At 44.0% G+C, this 24,978-nt stretch overlaps 1 protein-coding gene across 8 annotated transcripts; it reads left to right on the top strand.

Annotated features, from left to right (window-relative positions):
- Nucleotides 1-5: 5 nt before the first annotated feature.
- LYAR (Ly1 antibody reactive) lies at nt 6-23,400 on the top strand. Of its 8 annotated transcripts, none has more exons than XM_031664721.1 (10): nt 6-134; nt 3,281-3,334; nt 5,955-6,129; nt 7,866-7,980; nt 10,016-10,123; nt 10,235-10,318; nt 17,082-17,484; nt 18,208-18,294; nt 22,483-22,568; nt 23,076-23,392. In XM_031664721.1, exons 3-10 carry the CDS (start codon nt 6,008-6,010, stop codon nt 23,208-23,210), a joined length of 1,140 nt encoding a protein of 379 aa, XP_031520581.1. In that variant the 5' UTR covers nt 6-134; nt 3,281-3,334; nt 5,955-6,007; the 3' UTR covers nt 23,211-23,392. The 8 variants fall into 8 exon arrangements, with proteins under 8 accessions (XP_031520581.1, XP_031520584.1, XP_031520583.1 ...); XM_031664723.1 differs by having other exon boundaries at nt 59-77; nt 23,076-23,396; XM_031664720.1 differs by having other exon boundaries at nt 71-184; nt 23,076-23,400.
- The last annotated feature ends 1,578 nt before the right edge of the window (nt 23,401-24,978 follow it).

Here is a 24,978-nt window from a genome sequence, read left to right as displayed (position 1 = left end):
CGCGTTGGGTGGCTCAGCAGTGAATTCTTCACCGCGAATCCAAAGAGGCAGGTAGCTGCGGCGCTGGGCCGGCGGCGGTGAGTCCACGTGCTCCCCGCGGCCGGTTGAAACCGTTGGCGGGCGCTGGCTGAGAGGTGAGGGGCGGTGGCCCAGAGGTCCGACCTAGAAGGCTGGGGCTCAGAGAGTGAGTAGGGGAGGGACACCGTCAGCCCCTCTGGGTTACGCATGGAGGAAGGATTTCCATTCAGATCTCACTCCTGCTCTGGGGAAGTGGCAGGAGTCCTGGACTTAGGGTGACCAACTCGTTTTAGTTTTAAAACTTAAAGTCCCGCGTCCTGGGAACCCCCTCAGGCCTGGCCAAACCAGGACGGTTGGTCACCGCCCGACTGGGCTTCAGGCTTGCTGCATGTTGGGGACAGGGCTCTTCTGTAGCCTTGGCCGCGTCCACTCCCTAAGGAGGAGGTCTTAGGATGTAGCGGTCCAGAGCACGTACTTAGGACCAGAATAACTACTGCGTGTGAATCTGGGTTGCCACTACCTGGATGTGGGATGACCTGGTGTAAGTTTTTTAACCTCTTTGCGCCTCAGTTTCCTCATCTGTCATAACATATAGAACCTAACTCGGAGGACTGTGATGAGGATTACATGCGTAGAAATGCGTTGACCTCCTATGAGAGGGCTTGGGTGCTCCATAAATGTTAGGATTCTCTGCAGCACCTGCCTCTGAGGAGGGGGGGGGGGAATGAGGTGGGGTGTGTATTTGCAACCCTGATTTCTAGCAGAGGGGGGCCACTTGGGACTTCTTCACACCGTGCCCCAGGCTCCCAGGGCCTAGCATAGTGCCTGACACATGGCAGTTTCCTGAGTGAAGGGATGGTGTTTGAAACAGTGCTGGTGATGTAGTGTGTGGGGTGGGAGGTGGAGAGACATGGCTTCTGTGCCTCAGTTTGCTCATCTGTTTAGTGGAGATAGGTGCACCTACTTCCCAGGGCTTTTGCAAGGAACAAGGGAGAGATTCTCTCCTTGTGAATGTTACCCATTGTAACCCTTATCAGCCCCACACACAAAGGTACAGGCAGGATGGTGGACAGAGTATGTTTGTCTGTCCTTCTCTTGCACCATATCCATGGTTTCTCAGAATGCTACCTGTGGAAGGGGCTTGAGTCTTGTCAAGTTGGCCTGACTTCTTGTTTCACAGATGAGAGAACCTGAGGTTTAAAGAGGCAGTGGCATGCTCAGGGTCACAGTGTTCAGTGAGGGATGTCCTGGGGTTGCCAGCCAGGCCCCTCAGGTGGGCTGTTTCAGTGGTAGTGGTGGTAATAATGTGTAGGTCAGTGTCTGTATGTGCATGCAAGAATATTTTAAGAATAGTCAGGGCCAAGCGCGGTGGCCCATGCCTGTAATCCCAGCACTTTGGGAGGCCGAGGAGGGTGGATCACCTGAGGTCAGGAGTTCACGACCAGCCTGGTCAACATGGTGAAACCCCATCTCTACTAAAAATACAAAAATTAGCCGGGCGTGGTGGCATGTGCCTGTAATCCCAGCTACTGGGGAGGCTGAGGCCGGAGAATTGCTTGAACCTGGGAGGCAGAGCTTGCAGTGAGCCAAGATGGCGCCACTGTACTCCAGCCTGGGCAACAGAGCGAGACTCTATCTCAAAAAAAAGAAAAAAAGAAAAAAAAATAACAAGTAACAAAAAAATATAGAGGGAGGAAGGTTAAAAAAAATCATTCCAATCTCAGAACCAAACCTGAGGGCATGTTTTCAGGGAACTTGGTAGAGTAGGCACCCATGGGGTGAGAAGCCAGAGAAGGTTAGAGTGAATTTATGAAGATAAATGGGTGGGTTGATGGTCATATTTAAAGGAGCATGGGTTTAGGAGGGGGCTGGGTATAATAGCATTGATGTGCAAATTAGTAGGTCACAGAAAAACCTTTCTACAGTTAGGCAGGGATGAAGCTTTCATATCTGATGTCTTATTTAACTTTCCACCCAACGCTTTGAGTTAGGTATTAGATCCATTTTACAGATAAACAGATTCTGGGAAGTTAAGGAACCTTGAAGTCATTTAGTTTTTAATGACTTTTTTGGCATTAGCAGATGTAGGCTCCAGCTCAGATCCTCTACCTCTGAGCCAGGGCCCTGTCCAGCAAAACCTGGCAACCGTCTTGTTAAGAGACGACTAACAAGTTCCCAGCCCCTTACTGACCACTGGCTGCTGCCAGTCAACTAGCTTAGCTGTCCAGCACCTGACAGCCTCTCCTGTGACATGGGTGGTCTCCCTGCCCACTGCACACAGGCTTTATAATTAAGACTTAGGGTTCTAATATTTTTACATGGAAAGCCATCTTGTAGAGACTTTAATTTTTTTTCCTCTTTGGATGAGGACCTCAAGGTCCTAGGTACTGAGTAACCACCAAGCAAATGGCTAGGACATGGCAGGTCAAGATGGAGGCAGGGTGGGAGCCTCGACTTGTTGCCTGGTCTTTGAGGCTACCTCTGCCACTTACTGTGACTTCGGGCAGTTCACTTACCCTCCTGAGCCTTGGGTTTTCTCTCCAGATGGAGGTAGTATGATCAAAGCAGTCTTAGTTGTGTTGGGTGCAGTCGTGTTCATAAATGGGACACGGCTTCGTAGAGAGCTAAGGATCATGTGTTCTATGGTGCAGACCCCATCATCTTTTTCATGTGTATGGCATGTGATGAGAGCTCAGTAAACTGACCATACAGACAGACGAAGAAGCAGCCAGAAGCACACGCAGAGGACGTGCGTGGGGGCCCAGGTGTATCTGGGTGGATAGTATGGCGTCAGCATTCAGGAAATGTCTGCCGAATTGAGTTAAAGTGACTGGGCAAGAACGGAAGTAAGCTCTCAACCAGTCCAAGAACACTGCCTTCTGCTTGCCTTTCTCTTTTAACATGCCCATGTGGCCAGAAGGAAAGCATGTAGAATCTCTCTGGCTGCACTGGGACTGGGCATTGGGCAGAGGGAGTTGGGGAGCCAGGGAAGGAAAAGAGGACTCTATTTAGATCCAGCCCCATAAAGGGAAAAAAAAACTGCCATCTTTTTACACTTAGGGCTAAATGTTGAAGTCTGTCACCTAGAAGCCCAGCCAACTGGGTGTCCTCAAAATCTTAATGCAGTTTTAAGCTTTCATAATTTCAGAAGCATAAATGTTCCAGACTTGCCAAAACATTATTTAAAAGCTTAATTAAATTTCCTTCATGCTTATCTAGTCTTGTGGAATTTGAGTAATACCGTTTTACTTTTTTGTTTTAGGCAATGTTTGCTGTCTTCCATTAGAGGGACTGAATTTCCACATGACGGCTTTTTGTAAGTTTGTAGCATTTACACTTATGAATATTAAGCCTGCACTAAGACCTGGGACACCCTGTCTGCTGTGCAGTTGGGCTGACGGAAGCTTTTGATGGTTTTGAACTTTTCTTTGAAGCCCAAGCAAGTGTTTATGGCATAATTTACAGGTATTTCCGCCTGGGGCTAGGTTGGGTTTGAGGTGTAATCAAGGTGCTGGGCTGTCCTCCAGGCTCTGAATAAGGGAGAGGTGAGCTCCTTACAGATATTAGCTCATTAGTCAAGCAAGTGGACACAGCTGTTCCCATTTCATGGCTAGTGTAAAAATCCAGAGGAAGGTAGGAAGAGACGGGGTTCTGACTTCCCGTGCAATCCACCCATTCTGCCTTAAACAAGTAAAGACCAAATGAAAATGATGGGACAGTTATTTTTTAGCTGGACGTGTAATCAGATTCTAATCATCTTCTGAATTGATACTTAATTACACTGTGGTGTGTAGCCAATCTCCAGAGATAGAATGTTTTGCACAGTTACTCTTGAGTATCTCTTTGTCAGTATCACTGCTTTCACTGCTTCTTTCAGTCCCTATATTTTGTTTCCAGCTTCCTTCCTAGGCCTTTAATTCCTGACCTGCCGCTACAGGAATCTCTCAATTGAATCTTAAGCCTTGTCAAAACCTTTCTTCCTCCCATCTCCCACTCTATCAAGAAATAGAATTGTCCTCAGCAATAGAGGTTGGCAAGCTCTAAGCCATATCTAAGTTTCAGGGACGGTTTTTCATTGTTGTATCTTATTAGGAAAGTGCTTGAAAGTTTTTCAGCAGATAATTTGGCATATCACAGCTGCTTTCACCTTGTGCCTGTGATGACAATGTATTTCTTGGTGAGTAATAAGATATTCCTGCTCTTCCACCAAAGTGCACCCCTCGCTCTTTGAGAATGTGATGTTGGCTCTTGTTCCAGCCTTTGTTCTCCCTTGTCAGGCAGGATAGCTGCTCTTGTTGCCTGACATGTTGATCATCCCTCTGCCTGTTTTAGAATGGTAAGCTGGGTGGTGGGAAACGTGATTCCAGCTGCCAGGAGCTTGACAGTATCACACATCTTTACAGTAACCAGATGAGAAGCTGACAGTTGCTGCAGCACATCCAGAGGAGTCATGTTTTCTTTCCTGAGGATTTGGTGCTAGGTTGTAGCTGACTAAATGCTGTCCGCTTACTAACATACACTGATAGTGAGCTAAGGAGTGGGGCCTGGGACCCCAGAGTCAGGAGTCTGTGGTTTGTATGTAGCATAGAAGCTGAGCTGGTGTTTGATAGTGTCCCACTGGGCAAGAGGCCTCCACAAGAGACCAGCTGGGCCTTTGTAAACCCTGGAGATGCAGCCTGGATGTACCTTTCCATTCAAGGCTGAATGGACATGAATAACCCTGGTTGCTGCTTGGGTGTGGCCTCACCAGCAGTGATCCAGACCCTGCTGGTGGAGGAGCAACGGTGATTTCATGCATGGGAATTCTTTGCAACCCAAGGGTAGATCATTTGTACTGTAAGCTTGTTGGATGAAGTCCTACCCTGAAGTAAATTGCATCGGTTTACTTGACCCTCACTTTTATTTTCATAATAAGAAAGAAAGCTCTGAGTTAAACGGTTCTAGGTATTTTTGCTGTAAAACTTATAATGTAAAACAACAATGCTGTTTTAAAATCTAGTGATTAAAAAATTATGTAAGTGGGGAAAATTACTGTGACTTCTCTAACACTTTTAGATGAATTTGTGTTTTCTTCAGCACAGTAGCATTTCTGTGAAATTTTAAAATGATGTGTATGTACGTGTGCAGACATACTTCTTATTGGGGCAGTGCTCAGGACACCTGGGTTCGTGAACTCCAGTAATTCAGCACCCAGCAGTTGGGACACCTGGACATGGTTCCATTTCTTTCTGACTTGTCCGACAAGCTGCCACATGAAGGAGGCCCCTGTCCACTACAGCTGAGGCACATGTCCTCCTTTTAACCTTTGTGGATATATAGTAATACTGATATGAATGCTTTTAGTGCCATAGAAATTGTGCCCATAGAATTGCCTCTTCTTCACTTTCTGAACTTCACTCAGTTTTCCTCTTGCTGTGTTCTTAGTATATTTGAGGACCTGAAATAGTTTGTAGTGTACACCTAAATTGCAATGCCTTCTATAAGTTTCATATACAGGGAGTTTAAGGTATTACGGAAAGTAACATTTAACACCCTCAAAGCTCTTCATCTCGAGAGCCAATCTGCCAGGTTTAAATCCTGGTTCTGTTAATTGTGCATCCTTGGGCGAGTTATGTAATCTGTGTGTCTCAGTTACCTCATATAAATTCTGAACAGTAATAGTCCTTCCCTCAAAGGGTTACTATGGGGATTGAATAAGTGAATACACGTAAAGCCTCCAGAATAGTGCCTGGCACATGGTAAGGACACAATAAATGTCAGCCATTCTCATTGTTAATGTCAGTTTTACTTATATGAATGGTGGAATTTTATGTAGATTGCTGGTCAACTTTGACTCTGTTATTTTCATGTGAAATTATGGTTGAAAAGTTAGCTGCATGAGCCATTTATGAAATGAGAAGTTTCAGTTTATAATGATATTATCTTTTATTCCTTAGGACAAGACTTAAAACCTGTCTTGGATAGAGAATATTTAGCCATTTACCTCAAAATGGTATTTTTTACATGCAATGCATGTGGTGAATCAGTGAAGAAAATACAAGTGGAAAAGCATGTGTCTGTTTGCAGAAACTGTGAATGCCTTTCTTGCATTGACTGTGGTAAAGATTTCTGGTAAGCTTCACAGAATTCATGTAAATTCATAGTAAATCCAGATCAATTTTGGAAGCGTTGGCCCCACAAAGCTTGGAAAAATAGTGGCAAATGTGAGGAACGAAGTTAAGACTAAAAACTGGTATGGTCCATTGATTATAACCGGTGTGATGCTTTAAAATGTGCTTTACTAGGCTGGGTGCAGTGGCTAACGCCTGTAATGCTAACACTTTGGGAGGCCAGGGTACGCAGATCATGAGGTCAGGAGTTCAAGACCAGCATGGCCAACATGGTGAAACCCCATCTCTACTGAAAATACAAAAATTAGCCAGGCGTGGTAGTGTGCGCCTGTAATCCCAGCTACTCAGGAGGCTGAGGCAGGAGACTCGCTTGAACCTGGGAGGCAGAGGTTGCGGTGAGCCGAGATTTCGCCACTGCACTCCAGCCTGGGTGACAGAGCAAGACTCCATCTCCGGGGGAAAAATGTGCTTTACTAAACAATTTGCTTTTTGAGAAAATGTTAAAGAGAAGACTAGGGGAAGGGGAATTATGATGATGAGAGCATTCACTCAGTTGGTGACACTGGTTGCTATTGCATTGCCACTGTTACCAGACCCAGGGAACCAACTGCATGGAAGATGGCTCCAGGGTTTTAGAGCCAGTTCCATTAGGCCTCGGGTTTCGTGTGCCTGTCACAGTGAAGAGATGGACTTACAAACCAGAAAGTGAATTTACGAGCTCACGGTCGGGGAGAAGACTGGTAGCAGAGGAAACTATGTCCTCCCTGGAAAATCAGAGGTGCTGGTGTAAGTGAGGCTCTTCCTGGCCCCCAAGTGTCAGGAGACACTTCCATTGAGGAAGCCTCTGTGAATGTGAGGAGTTAGCCGGGAGGGACAGGACAGATCCTGCCTTAGACACTATTTCTTCAGGTGGGTCATTTGTAGAGGGCTGCCCTCCTGAATTTCATGTTCATTCCCCTTCAGCCTCAGAAGGTCCAGGCGAGAAGCTAGCTTCGCCTGCATCTGCCCTAATGTCCTCTGAGGCATTTAGATGGTACTGGCTAAAACTCTGTTTTAATTCATTCTAGAGCAGTGGTTTTTTGGAAACTGCCAACCTCTGTTCAGACCTAATCCTAGGAGGAAGCTTGATACATAAAGTAGGTTAAATTTGAGTTTTCGTTAGGGGACTTTACCCGGGACCTTGTCCCCAGCATTTCCCTAAAGAACCCCATGGAGCTTTACAAAGATTATATGAGAGCAAATTGAATTTTCTTTTTTCCCAGGACCCTAAGGTATCCAGAACTGTTGGTAACCTCATGCTGCCATTTTATATCTGTTTTTGACTTATTCTACAACTAATTATTGCTTGTCCATTCTATTACCAGGAAGTCATTGAGATTTTTGTAATTTAAGAAAACGACCCTATTGCATAGAACTATTTTCTTGTTTATTCAGTATATGTACACTTATGACTAAAAAAAAAAAAAAAAAAATACTGCCTATCAATTTAACTTAAGATGTTTATAAAAATGGGGGAAAAGTTTCGCGATGGGTTTTATATTGAAGACTTTGGAGGCAGAGGGATGTGGTTCTGACCAGGAGGTTGTAAACATAATAAGTGAAATCGATGGGGTGCTTGTGTGGTAGACACGTGTGAAAATACACAGTGTAGGCTACAGAAGGTAGTGGCAGCATGCTGGTATTAACACCTTCAACTTGGTTATCAGTCTAATGGCAGACCCTTTGATCACTTTAAAGGGGTGATGACTATAAAAACCACGTGAAATGCATAAGTGAAGATCAGAAGTATGGTGGCAAAGGCTATGAAGGTAAAACCCACAAAGGCGACATTAAACAGCAGGCGTGGATTCAGGTAATGTCTTTCTAACTCATTGAGTAGCTTCCTTTGACAGCTTCCGCTTTCTTTGGAAGCCCAAGAGACTAAATGTGTCATCCCTGCAGACAAGCCCTGGAAACCTCATGTCCTAGGATAGACAGGTTGAACTAAAACCTCTTGAAAAAGAGTTCTTTGGCTGGGCGTGGTGGCTCATGCCTGTAATCCCAGCACTTTGGGAGGCCGAGGCAGGCGAGTCACAAGGTCAGGAGTTCGAGACCAGCCTAGCCAAAATGGTGAAGCCCCGTCTCTACTAAAAATACAAAAAATTAGTCAGGCGTGGTGGCAGACACCTGTAATCCCAGCTACTCGGTAGGCTGAGGCAGGAGAATCGCTTGAACCCAGGAGGTAGAGGTTGCAGTGAGCTGAGATTGCACCACTGCACTCCAGCCTGAGGGACAGAGTGAGATTCTGTCTCAAAAAAAAAAAAAAAAAAGGAAGAAAAAGAGTTCTTTAAAACAGTTGTGGTGCCTTATACCTTTAAACCACATGTTTTGTTAATTTCTTGAAAAAATGTTTTAGAATTTTCATTAGCTTTCCCTTGGCTGTAAAACTGAATGGAACCCTTCTAATCTCTTCCTGCTTCTAGTGATAATGCAGCTTTTATAACTGAAGCCATGTTATGTGACTCTGTCATGTCTGCCAGTCATTAGAATTTGGCAAAATAAAGATACTTTCATCAATGTAGAGAATTTTCTACTTTAAAATAGTATGAAAACATGCACAATAGAAATGGCAGAAGCATTGACTCCTCCCTAATTCACTCTGGAAGTATAACTCTCAGAATGCTACTGATCATTTACAGAATAGGTAGCAAGAGGAAGGATTCAGAAAGGAAGGGGGGAGAATGAAATGATAGATGTCATCTATGTGAAAATTCTGTGTTTTTCTAAAAACCAATAAAAAATAATCACTCCATTTGATAATAGAGTTGAAACATGAGTTTTTCAGACATTAACTAGCTTCCTGAATTAGCATACTACTAGGGGGACATTTCTGTTCACAAAGCACTTACAAGAGCAGGTTGAGAAGCTAATGAAATCCTGTTTGCGCTGGTGACCAGCAGCCACACTTTTGGGCACTCTCTGTAATTCTCTAAAAACCAGATGACATTCCTAGGCCCTAAGGTTGAGGTGCATGGGTCTGTGAGTTCCATCTCTGCTGTTGTCACACTCAATGAAATCCTCTGAAGCAGGGGTCAGCAAACTACAGAAACTTTTTACAGCTTTGTAATAAGTTTTGAAATTAGAAAATATGAGATCCGCATTTTTATTCGTCTTTTCGAGATTGTTTTGGCTATTTGGTGTCCCTTGAGATTCCATGTGAGTTTTAGGATGGATTTTTCTGTTTCTGCAAACGTATATATACGCACATTGGATTTTGATAGGAATTGTATTGAATCTATAGATTGCTTGGGTAGTATTAACATCTTAACAGCTTTAAGTCTCCCAGTCCATGAGTACAGAATGTTTTTCATTTATTTGTGTCTGCTTTCATTTCTTTCAGTAGTGTTTTTTGGTTTTCAGTAAACAAGTCTTTTGCCTCTTCGGTTAAGTTTATTCCTGATTATTTTTGATGCTGTTGCAAATGGAATTGTTTTCGTAATTTCTCTTTCTGGTTGTTTCTTGTTGTTAGATAAAATGCAGCTTGATTTTTGAATGTGGATTTTGTATCCTGCAGCTTTGCTGGATTTGTTTATTAGTTCTAACAATTTTTGTGTTGACTCTTTAGGACTTTTGACATATAAGACCACATCATCTGTGAACAGAGATAATTTTACTTCATCCTTTGCAATTAGGATGCCTTTTATTTTGTTTTCTTGCCTAACTGCTCTGGCTAGGACTCCAGTGCTATGTTAATAGAAGTTAATCTGTATATTTTTAAGCATAGACATGAATACAGAATCTGGGCTTACAACGTGAACGCTTTAGCCATGGCAAGGACTTTTTCAGTTGGCTTTCATGAAACTCATGTTGGTTGTTTATTGTTTTTCTTTTTTCTTCCTTTTTTGTAGAAAATTAGTGAATTAATAAAGAGACCCAACGTCAGCCCCAAAGTGAGAGAACTTTTAGAGCAAATTAGTGCTTTTGACAACGTTCCCAGGAAAAAGGCGAAATTTCAGGTATGAATTGACTTTCTTGGATGGAGGGGGCTGTGTGGCCCATCAGTGACTGAGCTTGTGTGTACCTGTCCCAGTGGGATCAATAGTTCTTTTTCTTTTTGTTTCTTACAGAATTGGATGAAGAACAGTTTAAAAGTTCATAATGAATCCATTCTGGACCAGGTGTGGAATATCTTTTCTGAAGCTTCCAACAGTGTAAGTCAGATCTGATTTTAGATTTGCAGTGTGACAAAAATGATTAGTAATAATGAAATGGGAGTTTCTTATTTTTGGAAGTCAAGGCAGCCTTCTTTTTTATTTTTATTTTTTTGAGACAGAGTCTTACTCTGTTGCCCAGGCTGCAGTGCAGTGGCGCGATCATGGCTCACTGCAACCTCCGCCTCCCGGGTTCAAGCAATTCTCGGGTCTCAGCCTCCCAAGTAGCTGGGACTATAGGCACGAGCCATCATGCCTAGCTAATTTTTTGTATTTTTTTTTTAGCAGAGATAGAGTTTCACTGTGTTGACCAGGCTGGTCTTGAACTCCTGACCTCAGGTGACCTGCCTGCCTTGGCCTTCCAAAGTGCTGGACTTACAGGCATGAGCCACTGCGTCCGGCCCGGCCTTCTTTTTTAGAGAGCCTCTTGGTGCCTTCATTTATGGAAAGGAAGAGACTGAATGCACTGCAGAGACTTCCTTGTTGTAAAGACCAAGGTGTTTCATCCCAATGTTTCATACTGGTTCCAGCCAGCATGTAATGATTTGCTTAGTAATCAGGCAGGGAGATAGATACATGGGAAAGAACAGGAGCTTTGGATTTCTGACAGACCTGGTTCAAATCCCTGCTGTGCAGTTTGCCTGACGTTTGATCTTAGGCAGATTTTTAGCCTCTGAGCCTCAGTTTCTGTATCTAAAAAAAATGTGAATAGTAATATTCATTCATTTGTTTAATACTTAACTGATCTGTGCCAGGCCCTGAACAAAAAATCTAAAGTATCCCAGGTGGTAGTACATGAAAGAAAATAAAACAGGATGAGGACATAGTGACTCGGTGTTCCTCTGGATACGCAGTGAGGGGTCACAGCAGCCTCTGAAGGTTACAGTTAAGGTAGAAGAGCAGTCTGCGTGCAGCGCCTTCCTTCTGTTAGAAGGAGAGTTCCCTTGGAGTAATTAAATCAGCCACCTGTTAGTCAAAGTGGTTTAATAGAGACCCTAAATGTGGACTATATATGTAGAAAATCTTGGTTTGGTATCCTTTAGCCACATTGTTGATTACATGGTTTATTTTTGTGTAAATATCAGTTTCAAAAAACAGTGGGGTCAGAACCCCACTGGTCTTCACTCTTGTCAAATTATCAAGAGTTGATTCATTTTATGTAGAGAGAATACTTTTGGCAGCAAGTGGGCATCAAAATGAAAATTTATCTTGGTAGTATACCTACCATTTGTCTCTTTCAGAATGTACAGATTGACTCTTTGGACCCGTATAACTGATCATTACATTGCCCTTCATGTGGCACCTTTTTTTTATTATTATTATACTTTAAATTCTAGGGTACATGTGCACAACGTGCAGGTTTGATACATAGGTATACATGTGCCATGTTGGCTCGCTGCACCCATCAACTCATCATTTACATTAGGTATTTCTCCTAATGCTATCCCTCCCCCAGTCCCCCACCCCCTGACAGGCCCCAGTGTGTGATATTCTCTGCCCTGTGTCCAAGTGATCTCGTTGTTCACTTCCCACCAATGAATAAGAAGATGCAATGTTTGATTTTCTGTCCTTGTGATATTTTGCTGAGAATGCTGGTTTCCAGCTTCATCCATGTCCCTGCAAAGGACATGAACTCATCCTTTTTTATGGCTGCATAGTATTCCATGGTGTATATGTGCCACATTTTCTTAATCACATTTTCTTAATCCAGTCTATCATTGATGGACATTTGGGTTGGTTCCAAGTCTTTGCTATTGTGAGTAGTGCCACAATAAACATATGTGTGCTCGTGTCTTTATAGCGCATGATTTATAATTCTTTGGGTATATACCCAGTAATAGGATCACTGGGTCAAATGGTAATTCTAGTTCTAGATCCTTGAGGAAATGCCACACTATCTTCCACAATGATTGAACTAGTTTACACTCCCACCAACAGTGTAAAAGTGTTCCTGTTTCTCCACATCCTCTCCAGCATCTGCTGTTTCCTGACATTTTAATGATCAACATTCTAACTGGCATGAGATGGTATCTCATTGTGGTTTTGATTTGCATTTCTCTGATGACCGGTGATGATGAGCATTTTTTCATGTGTCTGTTGGCTGCATAAATGTCTTCTTTTGAGAAGTGTCTGTTCATATCCTTTGCCCACTTTTTGATGGGGTTGTTTTTTTCTTGTAAATCTGAGTTCTTTGTGGATTCTGGATATTAGCCCTTTGTCGGATGGGTAGATTGCAAAAATTTTCTCCCATTCTGTAGGTTGCCTGTTCACTCTGATGGTAGTTTCTTTTGCCCTGTAGAAGCTCTTTAGTTTAATTAGATCCCGTTTGTCTATTTTGGCTTTTGTTGCCATTGCTTTTGATGTTTTAGACATGAAGTCTTTGCCCATGCCTATGTCTGAATGGTGTTGCCTAGGTTTTCTTCTAGGGTTTGTATGGATTTAGGTCTAACATTTAATCCATCTTGAATTAAGTTTTATATAAGGTATAAGGAAGGGATCCAGTTTCAGCTTTCTATATATGGCTAGCCATTTCCCAGCACCATTTATTAAATAGGGAATCCTTTCCCCATTTCTTGTTTTTGTCAAGTTTGTCAAAGATCAGATGGTTGTAAATGTGTGGTGTTACTTCTGAGGCCTCTGTTCTGTTCCATTGGCCTATATATCTGTTTTGGTACCAGTAACATGCTGTTTTGGTTACTGTAGCCTTGTAGGATAGTTTGAAGTCAGGTAGCATGATGCCTCCCGCTTTGTTCTTTTTACTTGGGATTGTCTTGGTAATGTGGGTCTTTTTTGGTTCCATATGAACTTTGAAGTAGTTTTTTCCAATTCTGTGAAGAAAGTCATCGGTAGCTTGATGGGGATGGCATTGAATCTGTAAATTACCTTGGGCAGTATGGCCATTTTCACATTATTGATTCTTCCTATCCATGAGTGTGGAATGTTCTATTTGTTTGTGTCCTCTTTTTATTTTGTTGAGCAGTGGTTTGTAGTTCTCCTTGAAGAGGTCCTTCACATCTCTTATAAGTTGGATTCCTAGATATATTATTCTCTTTGTAGCAGTTGTGAATGGAAGTTCACTCATGATTTGGCTGTCTGTTATCGGTGTATAGGAATGCTTGTGATTTTTGCACGTTGATTTTGTATCCTGAGACTTTGCTGAAGTTGCTTATCAGCTTAAGGAGATTTTGGGCTGAGACGATGGGGTTTTCTAAATATACAATCATGTCATTGGCAAACAGGGACAATTTTACTTCCTCATTTCCTAATTAAATACCCTTTATTTCTTTATCTTGCCTGAATACGCTGGCCAGAACTTCCAACACTACGTTGAATAGGAGTTGAATTCTTAGTTTTAACTAAGAATCAAAGATTTGAAATTGCTTCAACTGCAGGGTTTTAAAAAGTTTTTTCCAGTTTCCCTTTTGAAGTATGAACATACTAAGCATTAAATAAAATAAGGAGTAAATAGCCCCTGGTAGACCCTGAGCTCTGCGAAACACAGCCTGTCATCCTCCACCTCTACCTTTGCACTGTGACCCTCCCAGCATACCCTGTGTTTGTAGTGCAGAGCAGAGGGTCCTGAGGCCTTGTCCTCCATACCTTGGATGTTTATCCTCCTGTAACTCTGCCAGATGTCAGGTCGGATGTTTTTCTGCCCTATACCCCATCACAGATAGGACCCCATCTGTCCTATACCACAGTTCACCTGATCACTGTGGATGCAACCGTAATTAGGCCAAGGTCCTGGCTACTTGGAGCTATGTTCTAGTCGGGGAGATAGACAGCCACCTACGGGTCCATGGTGTAATGTCAGGTCCTGATCGGCACTGGGAAGAAGCCAGAGCCACTGGGAGGCCAGGACTGAAGGAGGTGCTCGGTTAGAAAAGAGTCAGGGAGGGCATCACAGAGGAGACCACATTTGAGAAGAGTGTGTAATGAAGTAGAAAGGAGATGGGGAAGAATTGTTTTACCTATTTATTGAGCAGCCGCCAGATGGGAAAATGTGTGCCTCCCTCTCTTTTTTATGGCCAGGTGCAGTGGCTCATGCCTGTAATTCCAGTACTTTGGGAGGCCGAGGCAGGGAGATCACTTGAGGTCAGGAGTTCGACACCAGCCTGACCAACATGGTGAAACCCCATCTCTACTAAAAACACAAAAATTGGCTGGACGTGATGGTGTGCTCCTGTTATCCCAGCTACTTGGGAGGCTGAGGCACGAGAATCATTTGAACCTGGGAGGCGAAGGTTGCAATGAGCCGAGATTATGCCACTGCACTCCACCCTGGGTGATAGAGCAAGACTCAGTCTCAAATAAGAATCATTTGAACCTGGGAGGCGAAGGTTGCAATGAGCCGAGATTGTGCCACTGCACTCCAGCCTGAGTGATAGAGCAAGACTCAGTCTCAAATAATAATAATAATGATGATAATATTTTACTAGAAGATACCAACAAAATTGAAGGATAGATGTGAAGTTTCTTTGTCCCCTTCTTCCTAAGTCTATTTCTGACATCATCCTCTGCCCTTTTCCCCATGAGCCTTGACAACTTGATGTTGTTAAACCACTGCTACTGAGAAAACTTGAACTCCTTAGTTCAGTATCCATTTTCTTTTTTTCTTTTCTTTTGAGATGAAATCTCACTCTGTTACCCAGGCTGGAGTACAGTGGCGTGATCTCTGCTCACAGCAACCTCTGCCTCCCAGATTCAAGCGATTCTCCTGTCCCAGCCTCCCGAGTAGCTGGGATTACAGGTGCTCGCCACCACGCCCAGCTGATTTTTGTATTTTTAGTAGAGACGGGGTTTCACCATGTTGACCAGGCTGGTCTTGAACTTCTGACCTCAAGTGATCTGCCTGCCTTGGCCTCCCAAAGTGCTGTGATTACAGGCATGAGCCACTGCGCCCAGCTTACAGGCCTACAGTATCCATTTTCTTTTCTTTTCTTTCTTCTTTTTTTTTTTTTGTTTGAGACGGAGTTTCACTCTTGTTGCCCAGGCTGGAATGCAGTGGCATGATCTCGGCTCACTGCAACCTCTGCCTTCCAGGTTCAAGCGATTCTCCTGCCTCAGCCTTCCCAGTATCCATTTTCTAATGCTGCTCCTGTAGCCAAGGACTGAGCCTTAAGGTCTGAGTCTAAGTCCTGAGTCCTTGCACTCTAGTGAAATCTAGTCTTTTTTTTTTATTGGGTCCAGTTTTGACAACATTGTTCTTCCTTGCTACCCACAATCTCCCAAAGGAGGAAGACTGTAGGTAACTTACCCTGTCATTTGGCTGGACTAACAGACGGAATTTGAACCCCGCCTGCAGGTGCGTCAGCTCAGTGGTTTCTCACACCTGGAAGCAACCCTGGACTGCTGCCACTGGCCACTCCCTTTCTCTCCAGAGGCATCAGGGAACATGGAGCAGTTCAATAAATTGCTCCAGGTCATCTCTTGAGAAAGGGGCTCAGGGAGTTCAGGAAGAATTGGGACTGAACTGTGCTGATGTCATTGTTTAAAGTAGGATCTATGTGCTGATTTTAATAAGGTAATGCAAGGCTGGGTGCTGTGGCTCATACCTGTAATCCCACCACTCTGGGAGGCCAAGGCGGGTGTATCACCTGAGGTTGGGAGTTCAAGACCAGCCTGGCCAACATGGTGAAACCCTGTCTGTACTGAAAATCCAAAAATGAGCCAGGTGTGGTGGCGCATGCCTGTAATTCCAGCTACTCAGGAGGCTGAGACAGGAGAATCACTTGAATCTGGGAGGTGGAGGTTGCAGTGAGCTGATATTGCACCACTGTACTCCAGCCTGGGTGCCAGAGTGAGACTCTGTCTCAAAATAATAATAATAATAATAATAATAATAATAATAATAATGCATTTAACAGTGGTAACCATGAGAGAGACCCCTCCATACGTAAAGAATAGGTGACCCCGTCTCTACAGAAAATGCAAAAATTTTCCAGTTATAGTAGCTTGTGCCTGTGGTCCCAGCTACTTGGGAGGCTGAGGCAGGAGTGTTGTTGAGCCTGGGAGGCAGAGGTTGCAGTGAGCTGAGATTGTGCCACTGCATTTCAGCCTAGGCAACAGAACAGAGCAAGCCCCTGTCTCCATTGAAAAAAAAAAAAACAAGAATGGTGAGAATGGTGACCATTCTTCTAATGGTAACTTTCTAGTCTGAATAATGATGATAATAACTACCATTTTCCAATGCTGATAATTTACAAAACTCTTCACACACAGTGGGCTGGTTTATTGGGCATCACTGTGCTAACAAGCATGTGACGGATCTTCCCTCGTTTCATCCGCCCATGTGTAAGGCAGGAATTACTACCTTTCATTTTACAGATGAGGAAATAGGTTTGGAACAGATAAATAACTTGCCCAGACTAGGAGTTAACAGAACTGGAACTTGAACCCAGGTCTGCAGACACATACATCCAGTGGTTCCTACCACCCCTAAATACTCTTATCTGAAAGGCGCATAGTGAACTGGAATGAAAGGTCTTATCTTCAGTGACATAAGGATTCTTCGCTTTTCCAATGGAATGAAAATGTCTGTTCCGTGCAGACAGAGGAGTGGGGACTGGGGGAGGTGGTTTCCCATTTTGTATATTTACTGCTACATTTTAGCTGCTGGTGGGGGGTCACAGTTATAAAACGGTAAGGGATAAAATCAACCATTTTTCTTGAACAGTTTATGTAGTAGCCCAGGCAATAATGTGACAACTCTATTTACACATTTAAAATGAATATGTGTTTCTTGGTTTTGCTTAATAATAAGGAACCAGTCAGTAAGGAACAGGATCAACAGCCACTCCACCCAGTGGCAAATCCACGTGCAGAAATCTCCACCGAGGTTCCACCCTCCAAAGTGAAAGATGCCGTGGAACAGCAAGGGGAGGTGAAGAAGAATAAAAGAGAAAGAAAGGAAGAACGGCAGAAGAAAAGGAAAAGAGAAAAGAAAGAACTAAAATTAGAAAACCACCAGGAAAACTCAAGGAATCAGAAGCCTAAGAAGCGTAAAAAGGGACAGGAGGCTGACCTTGGGGCTGGTGGAGAGGAAGTCCCTGAGGCCAACGGCTCTGCAGAGAAGAGGAGCAAGAAGAAGAAGCAGCGCAAGGACAGTGCTGGTGAGGAAGAGGCCAACGTGGGTGCAGGAAAGAGGAAGCGGAGGCACTCAGAAGGTAAGTGGCTGGCCAACGCTCCAGGATTCATCTAAAAACCGGGAAAGCTGTGAATTTGGGGTATTTAATCCTGTTAGACCTAGTGTTGTGTGTGTGTGTGTGTGCGCGTGTGTGCGCGCACGCGTGCACGTGTGGTTTTAATGTTTTGTTTTGTTTTTTTTTTTTGAGACAGAGTCTCGCTCTGTTGCCCAGGCTGGAGTGCAGTGGCACGATCTCGGCTCACTGCAACCTCCACCAAGCGATTCTTCTCTCTCATCCTCCTGAGTAGCTGAGATTACAGGCATGTGTCACCAGGCCCAGCTAATTTTTGTATTTTTAGTAGAGATGGGGTTTCGCCATGTTAGTCTAGCTGGTTTCGAACTCCTGACCTCTGGTGATTCGCCCTCGTCGGCCTCCCAAAGTGCTGGGATTACAGGCATGAGCTGCCGCGCCCAGCTAGACTTTGTGTTTTGAACCAAGTAAGGGAACGAGCATAAGCTTTGTGGCCAGGCTGAGCTGGGCCCTGCCCAGGCAAATGACCTCACTTCTCAGCTCCCTTCGTCCCATCTCCAGCATGGAGGAGGATAAAACCCTCCTGGCGTTTTGTAAACCGGGGCTGGCTAGGCAGCCTGGAGAAGAAATGAGATGATAATGTGGTGCATGCCTAGCTTGCATAAGGTCTCATTAAATGGTAGCTGCTAGCGTAAATGCAAAATCTTCTTTAAAAAAAATCTTTCCAAATAGTTGAAACAGATTCTAAGAAGAAAAAGATGAAGCTCCCAGAGCATCCTGAGGGCGGAGAACCAGAAGACCATGAGGCTACTGCAAAAGGTATATCACTGCTGTCATTCCAAGAGCACAGCTGGGCACAGCAGCTCTCGCTGATAGTCCCAGCTACTTGAAGGGCAGGGGCAGGAGGGTCACTTAAGCCCAGGAGTTTGAGGCTGTAGTGAGCCATGGGCATACCACTTTCAAAAAGAAAGAGAGAGAGAGAGAAAAGAAATGCATGGTCCCTTGTAAGTTGGGAGAGGGGCCGATAGATGCCCCCTTCTCGGGGAGGAAGGTGTAACCCGGGAACTTCTGATAGGGTCTTACCCTCCAGAGGCATGTATAAGAATTTGAAAGTAAAATCAGTTCTCTAGGGTGTATGAGTCAGTCTTACAGTGCCTCTCACCCACTGTCTTTAAGGAGAAAAGTAAAGCAATCTAGTTTGGAAATGTATGTTATCTTGGGAATTTAAATAAACCTAATATAGCTTTCTGAGACCATTCCCTTTCGCTCCTCCCCAACTCTCTCATCCCTGCCTTTCATTGTCCTTTTAGGAGTCCCCTCAGCTGTGCCCCTGCCCATCTCTGGGCCTGTTTCTGGGATCTCCTTGCTTATATCTTCAGCCTCAGAATGCAGTCCCTGGCCTTCACGGGCCCTCTGAAATGCTGCCTCTTACACAAAGCTTCTCTCCTGCTTCCTCAGGTCTGAAGCACTCACACCTGTTGGGAGGTGGCAAGTCGTCATCTCTCTGCCACTTCCCCCAACCCCCAGAATCCTGCAGTTCAGAACAGGTCTAAGGACTCAAATGGGCCTGCAGCTTTATTAGCAGAGTTCAGTGACTCCCAGCGTTGGGTTAGATCCCTTAGCTTAAAACCCCCTTCTCAACTTTGTAAACAGTAGTGCCCCCATATCTGTGGTATGGAAAATTCCAGAAATAAACAATTGATAAGTTTTCCATTGCTTGCTGTTCTGAGCAGCATGGCGAGATCTCTTGCTGTCCTGCTCTGTGCCTTCTTCACCACAAGAAGGATGAGGATAGTACAATAAGGTGTTTAGAAAGAGAGAGAGACTACATTCATATAACTTTTATTATAGTGCATTATAAAATTGTTGTATTTTATTATTAGTTATTGTTAATCTTTTACTGAGCCTAATTTATAAGTGGAGAATTATCATAGATATGCATGAATATTGAGGAAAAGATAGTATATATAGGGTTCAGTACCATCGTGATTTCAGGTATCCACTGGGGGTCTGGGAACTCTGATCCCTGCAGTTCAAGGGGGACAACTGGAACGGTTTTTTTTGGTGGTTGTTGTTGTTGTTACATTTTTTGTTTTGAGATCCTTGTAGACTCACATGCAGTTGTAAGAAATAATGGAGACTCAGGCGTCCTTATGTATCCGCGTACCCTTTACCTTGTTGCCACCCAGGATAACACTTTACACAACTGTAGTACAGCATCTCAGTCGGGATGTTGACATTGATCAGCTTCTATTTCCATCGCCATCGCACAAGGCTGCCTCCTGCTGCCCTCTTGCAGCCATAGCCGTTTCCCTCTGACCCCCACCCCCTCCTTAGCCTCTGGCAATCACTCATCTGTTCTTCATTTCTGTAATCTCAGAATGTTCTATGAATGGAATCATACAGTATGTAACCTTTTGAGATTGACTCTTCACTCAGCATTTTTCTCTGAAGATTCACCCAGGCTGCTGAACTGATAATATTCATGTTATTGGTGAGAAGTATCCCATGCTATGCATGCGTCACACTTTCTTTCATCATTCACCTGTTGAGGGACACCTGGGAGGTTTCTAATTTCTGGTTATTAATGAATAAAGCTGCAGTAAATATTGATGTGCAAGTTTCTGTGTGAACTAAGTCAGTTTTTCTGAAGTAAATTTGAGTTGTTTGGGGGTTTTTTGGTGGTGGTTGTTTTTGTGAGATTTTTTTGTGTTTTTTTTTTACGTTGAGATTTGAATTTTTTATTCTAAATATTACTCCTTTGTGGGACATATGGTTTGTGAATTTTTTTCAGTCTGTTGTTTTTTCGTCATAACAGAGTCTTTTTTAGGGCAAATGGTTTTATTTTGATAAAGTTTAATTTATCAGTTTATCTTATGGATTGTGCTAACAACTCTTTACCTAGCCCGAGAGCCTAAAAATTGTTTTGTTTTCTAAATTATCTTATTGGGTAACTTTTTTTTTTTTTTTTTTTTTTTTTTTTTAACAAATCAACATTTTATGTATTTCAGGTGTACAACTTAATGTGTTACTGTGTTTTATTTTATTTTTTGAGACAGGGTCTCACTATTGCCCAGGGTAGAGAGCATTGGTGTGATCATGGCTCACTGCAGCCTCAACTTCCTGAGCTCAAGCAATCTTCCTGAGTAGTTAGGACCACAGGTACACACCACCACACCCAGCGAATTTTTAAATTTTTGTGAGGATGGAGGTCTTGCAATGTTGCCCAGGCTGGTCTTGAACTCCTGGGCTCAAGCAATCCTTCTGCCTCAGCCTCCCAAAGTGCCTGGTTTACAAGCATGAGCCACCATGCCCAGCTCAACTTAATGTTTTATTATACATGTACATTGTGAAATAGTCACTACAATCAAGCTAATTAGCACATTTATCACCTCACATAGTTTACCTGTGTGTGTGTGTGTGTGTGTGTGTGTGTGTGTGTGTGTGTGTTGAGAACACTTAAGATACATCCTCTCGGCCGGGCGCGGTGGCTCAAGCCTGTAATCCCAGCACTTTGGGAGGCCGAGACGGGCGGATCACGAGGTCAGGAGATCGAGACCATCCTGGCTAACACAGTGAAACCCCGTCTCTACTAAAAAAAATACAAAAAACTAGCCGGGCGAGGTGGCGGGCACCTGTAGTCCCAGCTACTCGGGAGGCTGAGGCAGGAGAATGGCGTAAACCCAGGAGGCGGAGCTTGCAGTGAGCTGAGATCCGGCCACTGCACTCCAGCCTGGGCCACAGAGCGAGACTCCGTCTCAAAAAAAAACAACAACAACAAAAAAAAACAAACAAAAAAAGATATATCCTCTCAGCAAATTTCAGGTCTATGTTAAATGCCTCCTAGTCTTACATTTTATATTGAAGTCCATGATTCATTTTGAGTTAGTTGTTTTTGTAAGGTGTGAGATCCTGTTTATGCTTTCAATTTTACCTGGCTTTCTCTCACACGTCTTTGGTGGTTGTAGAGGGGCACGGCCTTGTTGCTGTCAGGTGGGGGCGGAAGTCCAGGCTCCCCACTCAGCCTCCATCAGCACCTGAGGACAGCCACTTCTTGCTCCTGGCCGGGCAGGGCTCCTGGTGCAGGCTCCACTGACATCACAGCAGGGGCAGCCTCATGACTGGCCTGTATGGTTGAGAACCCTGAATTCCTGCTTGGCCTTCTGTGACACCATCCCTCATTACAGCCTGGCAAAGGTAGAGAGCTCAGGCTCCCCACTCGGCTTTGGCTGGTGCAGGTGGGGGTGGAGCCACCGTTTTTTCTGTGCTGTGAGGCTGTGGTAGGGTGGTTATTGTACAAAAGTCTTCTGTCTTGCTAGGCTGCCCTTTCCTGGTTCTTTGCCAAGAGCGCGGGCTTCTGTTGGAACTGTTTTGTCTGTGGCTGTTGGTGTTCAGGTTGCTGGCTTCTTGAGCTCCAGATCTGGGGTACAGGCTGCAAGAAGCTCACCTCGTGTTTGCTCTGCAGGCCCCAAGGTCCCGGCTGGTCTCTGTCTTTCAGAATCTTCCTGTGTTTCTTGTGTGTATAGTTTCAGGGTTCTCAGTTGTAGCGGGCAGGAGGAATGGGGAAAGTATGTCCACTCCATCTTCCCAGAAGCAGAAGTCCCCTCGATGAGGACTTTCAGTCCCTCTTTAATAGTTTGTGATTGTCCTCTCTTTCATTCCAGGTCAGGCTGCTTTTGCTCATCTTTGTCCTCCCTACTGTGCAGGGACAGCCCCATGATCTTAGTGGATTCTTAGGAAATCTGTGTTGAGTTCATTAAATCAACTCTAGGAGTTTGTCATACCGATGGCACGTGGGCACCTGCTCACTCTAAGAGCCAGTCCTTTGAAGGGTAGTGAGTGCTTCTAGGACACTGGAATTGAACAGATGCATGGTGCTGTGGAGTCCGGTTCATTACAGGGTTAACTCATTTCCTGGGAAGCAAATAGGTGTTGCAGAAGTTATTTCTTTACCCTTCTCATAGTAAAACAAAACATTTGTCTTAAATATTATTATTTATATTGTAGGTAAATTCAACTGGAAGGGAACGATTAAAGCAATTCTGAAACAGGCCCCAGACAATGAAATAACAATAAAAAAGCTAAGGAAAAAGGTATGGCATATGAACAAACCCACGTGTCAAACAGCTGGGGAGAACTGATTTCTAAATGTACAATTGTTTGCTTTTTCTTTTTTCACCTAAAACACTGAAAATCTGTGTGTGTCTCCGTGATTTTCAAGCTGCTCCAAAGCCCCTCACACAGCCTCAGCCAGGGTGGTTTCTAGATTTTGGGCTTGTTTATAAGACTTTGAAGAGAGGCTCCATTTATTTAATTTTTATTGTTTGGAAATTATTGTTCTAGGTATTTGCTCTCTTTCGCCTGTTCCAGAGCAATGGTTTCTTCTCCTTTATTTTACTTTGTATCTCAGGGTGACTCACACATAACCCAGCCCCCACACGTGGCTGCTACCTGGGTTTTCACAAGTGGAGCACACCTGAGTAACTTACTCCTGGGTTTCTTTTACTTTTTACTGTTGTCCTATTTCTGGGTTAAAGACAGAACATTTTAAGATAAATTTCCAGGTGAAATACACTCATTTGATGTTTTTCTTTGTGAAGGTTTTAGCTCAGTACTACATAGTGACAGATGAGCATCACAGATCCGAAGAGGAACTCCTGGTCATTTTTAACAAGAAAATCAGCAAGAACCCTACCTTTAAGTTATTAAAGGACAAAGTCAAGCTTGTGAAATGAACATTTCTGTATTTAAAAATTGAATCCATTCTGCTGTCTTCTTCCTTTCACTGCTGTTTATAAAATGTGTAATGAATTCTAACAACTCAAATTTTGCTTTTTGAAGCTATATTTTTAAGTTAAGAAAAAATGTATTTTTGGTATAACTTTTATGAGAAAAGTAAAATATATTCTTGTCCAAACTTCTAAATTTGTTGTGGCAAAAATTATTGAACTTGACAAAATAATTTTGTGTGAAAAATTTTTTTCAGTGTAGTACAGCAACAAGTAAAAAAGTAATTCCTCTTTTGATCAGACTAAAAAGTATTCATTTTAACCACATCGTTTCTACACTTTGTTGTTGTTGTTTGAGAAAGGGTCTCTGTCGCCCAGCCTAGAGTACAGTGGCACAGTCTCAGCTCACTGCAAACTCCGCCTCCCAGGTTCAAGCAGTTCTCCTGCCTCAGCCTCCTGAGTAGCTGGGATTACAGGCACCCGCCACCACACCTGGCTAATTTTTATATTTTTAGTAGAGCCAGTGTTTCACCATGTTGGCCAGGCTAGTCCCAAACTGACCTCAAGTGATCCGTCCGCCTCAGCCACCCAAAGTTCTGGGATTACAGGCATGAGCCACTGTGCCCAGCTATTTCTACACATTTTTAATTAGAGATGTTTTGTGCGTTTGTTTTTTGTGTTGTTAGAATGTATATGTGACCTGCGGGAATGATCATGACAAAAGTCTTTTGTATGTGTTAATCCTTCTGTAGCCAGAAGTGTGGTGCTGTAGAGGAGGCTTCTCTGTAACAGGTTCACCCATCCACACTGGCCCCATCTACCGTCAGCCAAAGAGACGAGTTTGTCAGTGACTGGATTCAGGAGCATGGCCTGTGACTGGAAGTAACAGGCACAGGGAAATAGCTCATCGGAGACTGAGTCTGTTGTGCAGCTGTGTGGCTGCTCCAGCACTTTAATTGGACTGAATGTTTTCAGAAACAGTGTTTGAAGTCCTGGTTGATCGTGCTGTAGGACAGCCTTTTTGCCACCTCTTGGATGGTTCAGTAGGTTTTGCCCACAAGACCCTTAAAAGCTGGTGCTCTGGTACGGATCACCCCTTAGCCAGTTTCGTTAATATCTCATCAATTCCCCACAAAAGCAAGTCTGGGACATGGAACAAGTGGTTTAAAGGGTCAGGAGTGAGAGGGAGGACAGAGGCCCTGTCTGAGCCTCTGAGTGTCCAGAAGCCCATGGAGCAGCTTCTCTCTGGGACTTGCCAGCCAAGCCAAGCAGCATCTTGAGTTCAGTGCTTATTAGGGTATGTGCCACGTATAAGTGTGGCGATGGAATTGAGTGGCACTGTCAGAATGAGTAGGATGCAGCCTTCAGAATCAGGCCCAGAGTCAGGTCCTGACTCTGTCCCTTATTGGCTAACCTCTGAGCCTCACTTTTCTCAGCTGGACAATGGGGATAGTAAAGGTTGTGAGTGAATGAACTACTTCATGTAAAGGACACAGCATGTTTCCTTACACACAATAGATCCTCTCAGTGGGTGCTGTCACTACTCTTACTGTCACCAGTAACAATTTTGGGGCCATGTGAAGCTTTAGACATTCTAGAAAGCAAAAGGAAACTGAGATAGTGAAACAACCCAGACCACATACCTAATTAGGGACAAAAGCAGAACAGAGCTGTGACCCCCCCAGTCCAGTCCAGAAATCTTACTATGCCAGCACTCCGGGGACCAAGGGGAGGTGTGCTCTGCAGTTATCACCCGGGCACAGGGGACAGGCAG

This window comes from Papio anubis, chromosome 3, assembly GCF_008728515.1.
Source record: "Papio anubis isolate 15944 chromosome 3, Panubis1.0, whole genome shotgun sequence".
Taxonomy (NCBI): domain Eukaryota; kingdom Metazoa; phylum Chordata; class Mammalia; order Primates; family Cercopithecidae; genus Papio; species Papio anubis.
This window is presented reverse-complemented; position numbering and strand designations above follow the sequence as displayed.

Excerpts from the sequence above, each read along its gene's own strand:
- LYAR (XM_031664720.1), top strand. The coding sequence starts at position 6,008 with ATGGTATTTTTTACATGCAATGCATGTGGTGAATCAGTGAAGAAAATA. Across the intron at positions 7,981-10,015 it reads AACAGCAGGCGTGGATTCAG|AAAATTAGTGAATTAATAAA; the intron begins GTAATGTCTTTC and ends CCTTTTTTGTAG. Across the intron at positions 17,485-18,207 it reads GAAGCGGAGGCACTCAGAAG|TTGAAACAGATTCTAAGAAG; the intron begins GTAAGTGGCTGG and ends CTTTCCAAATAG.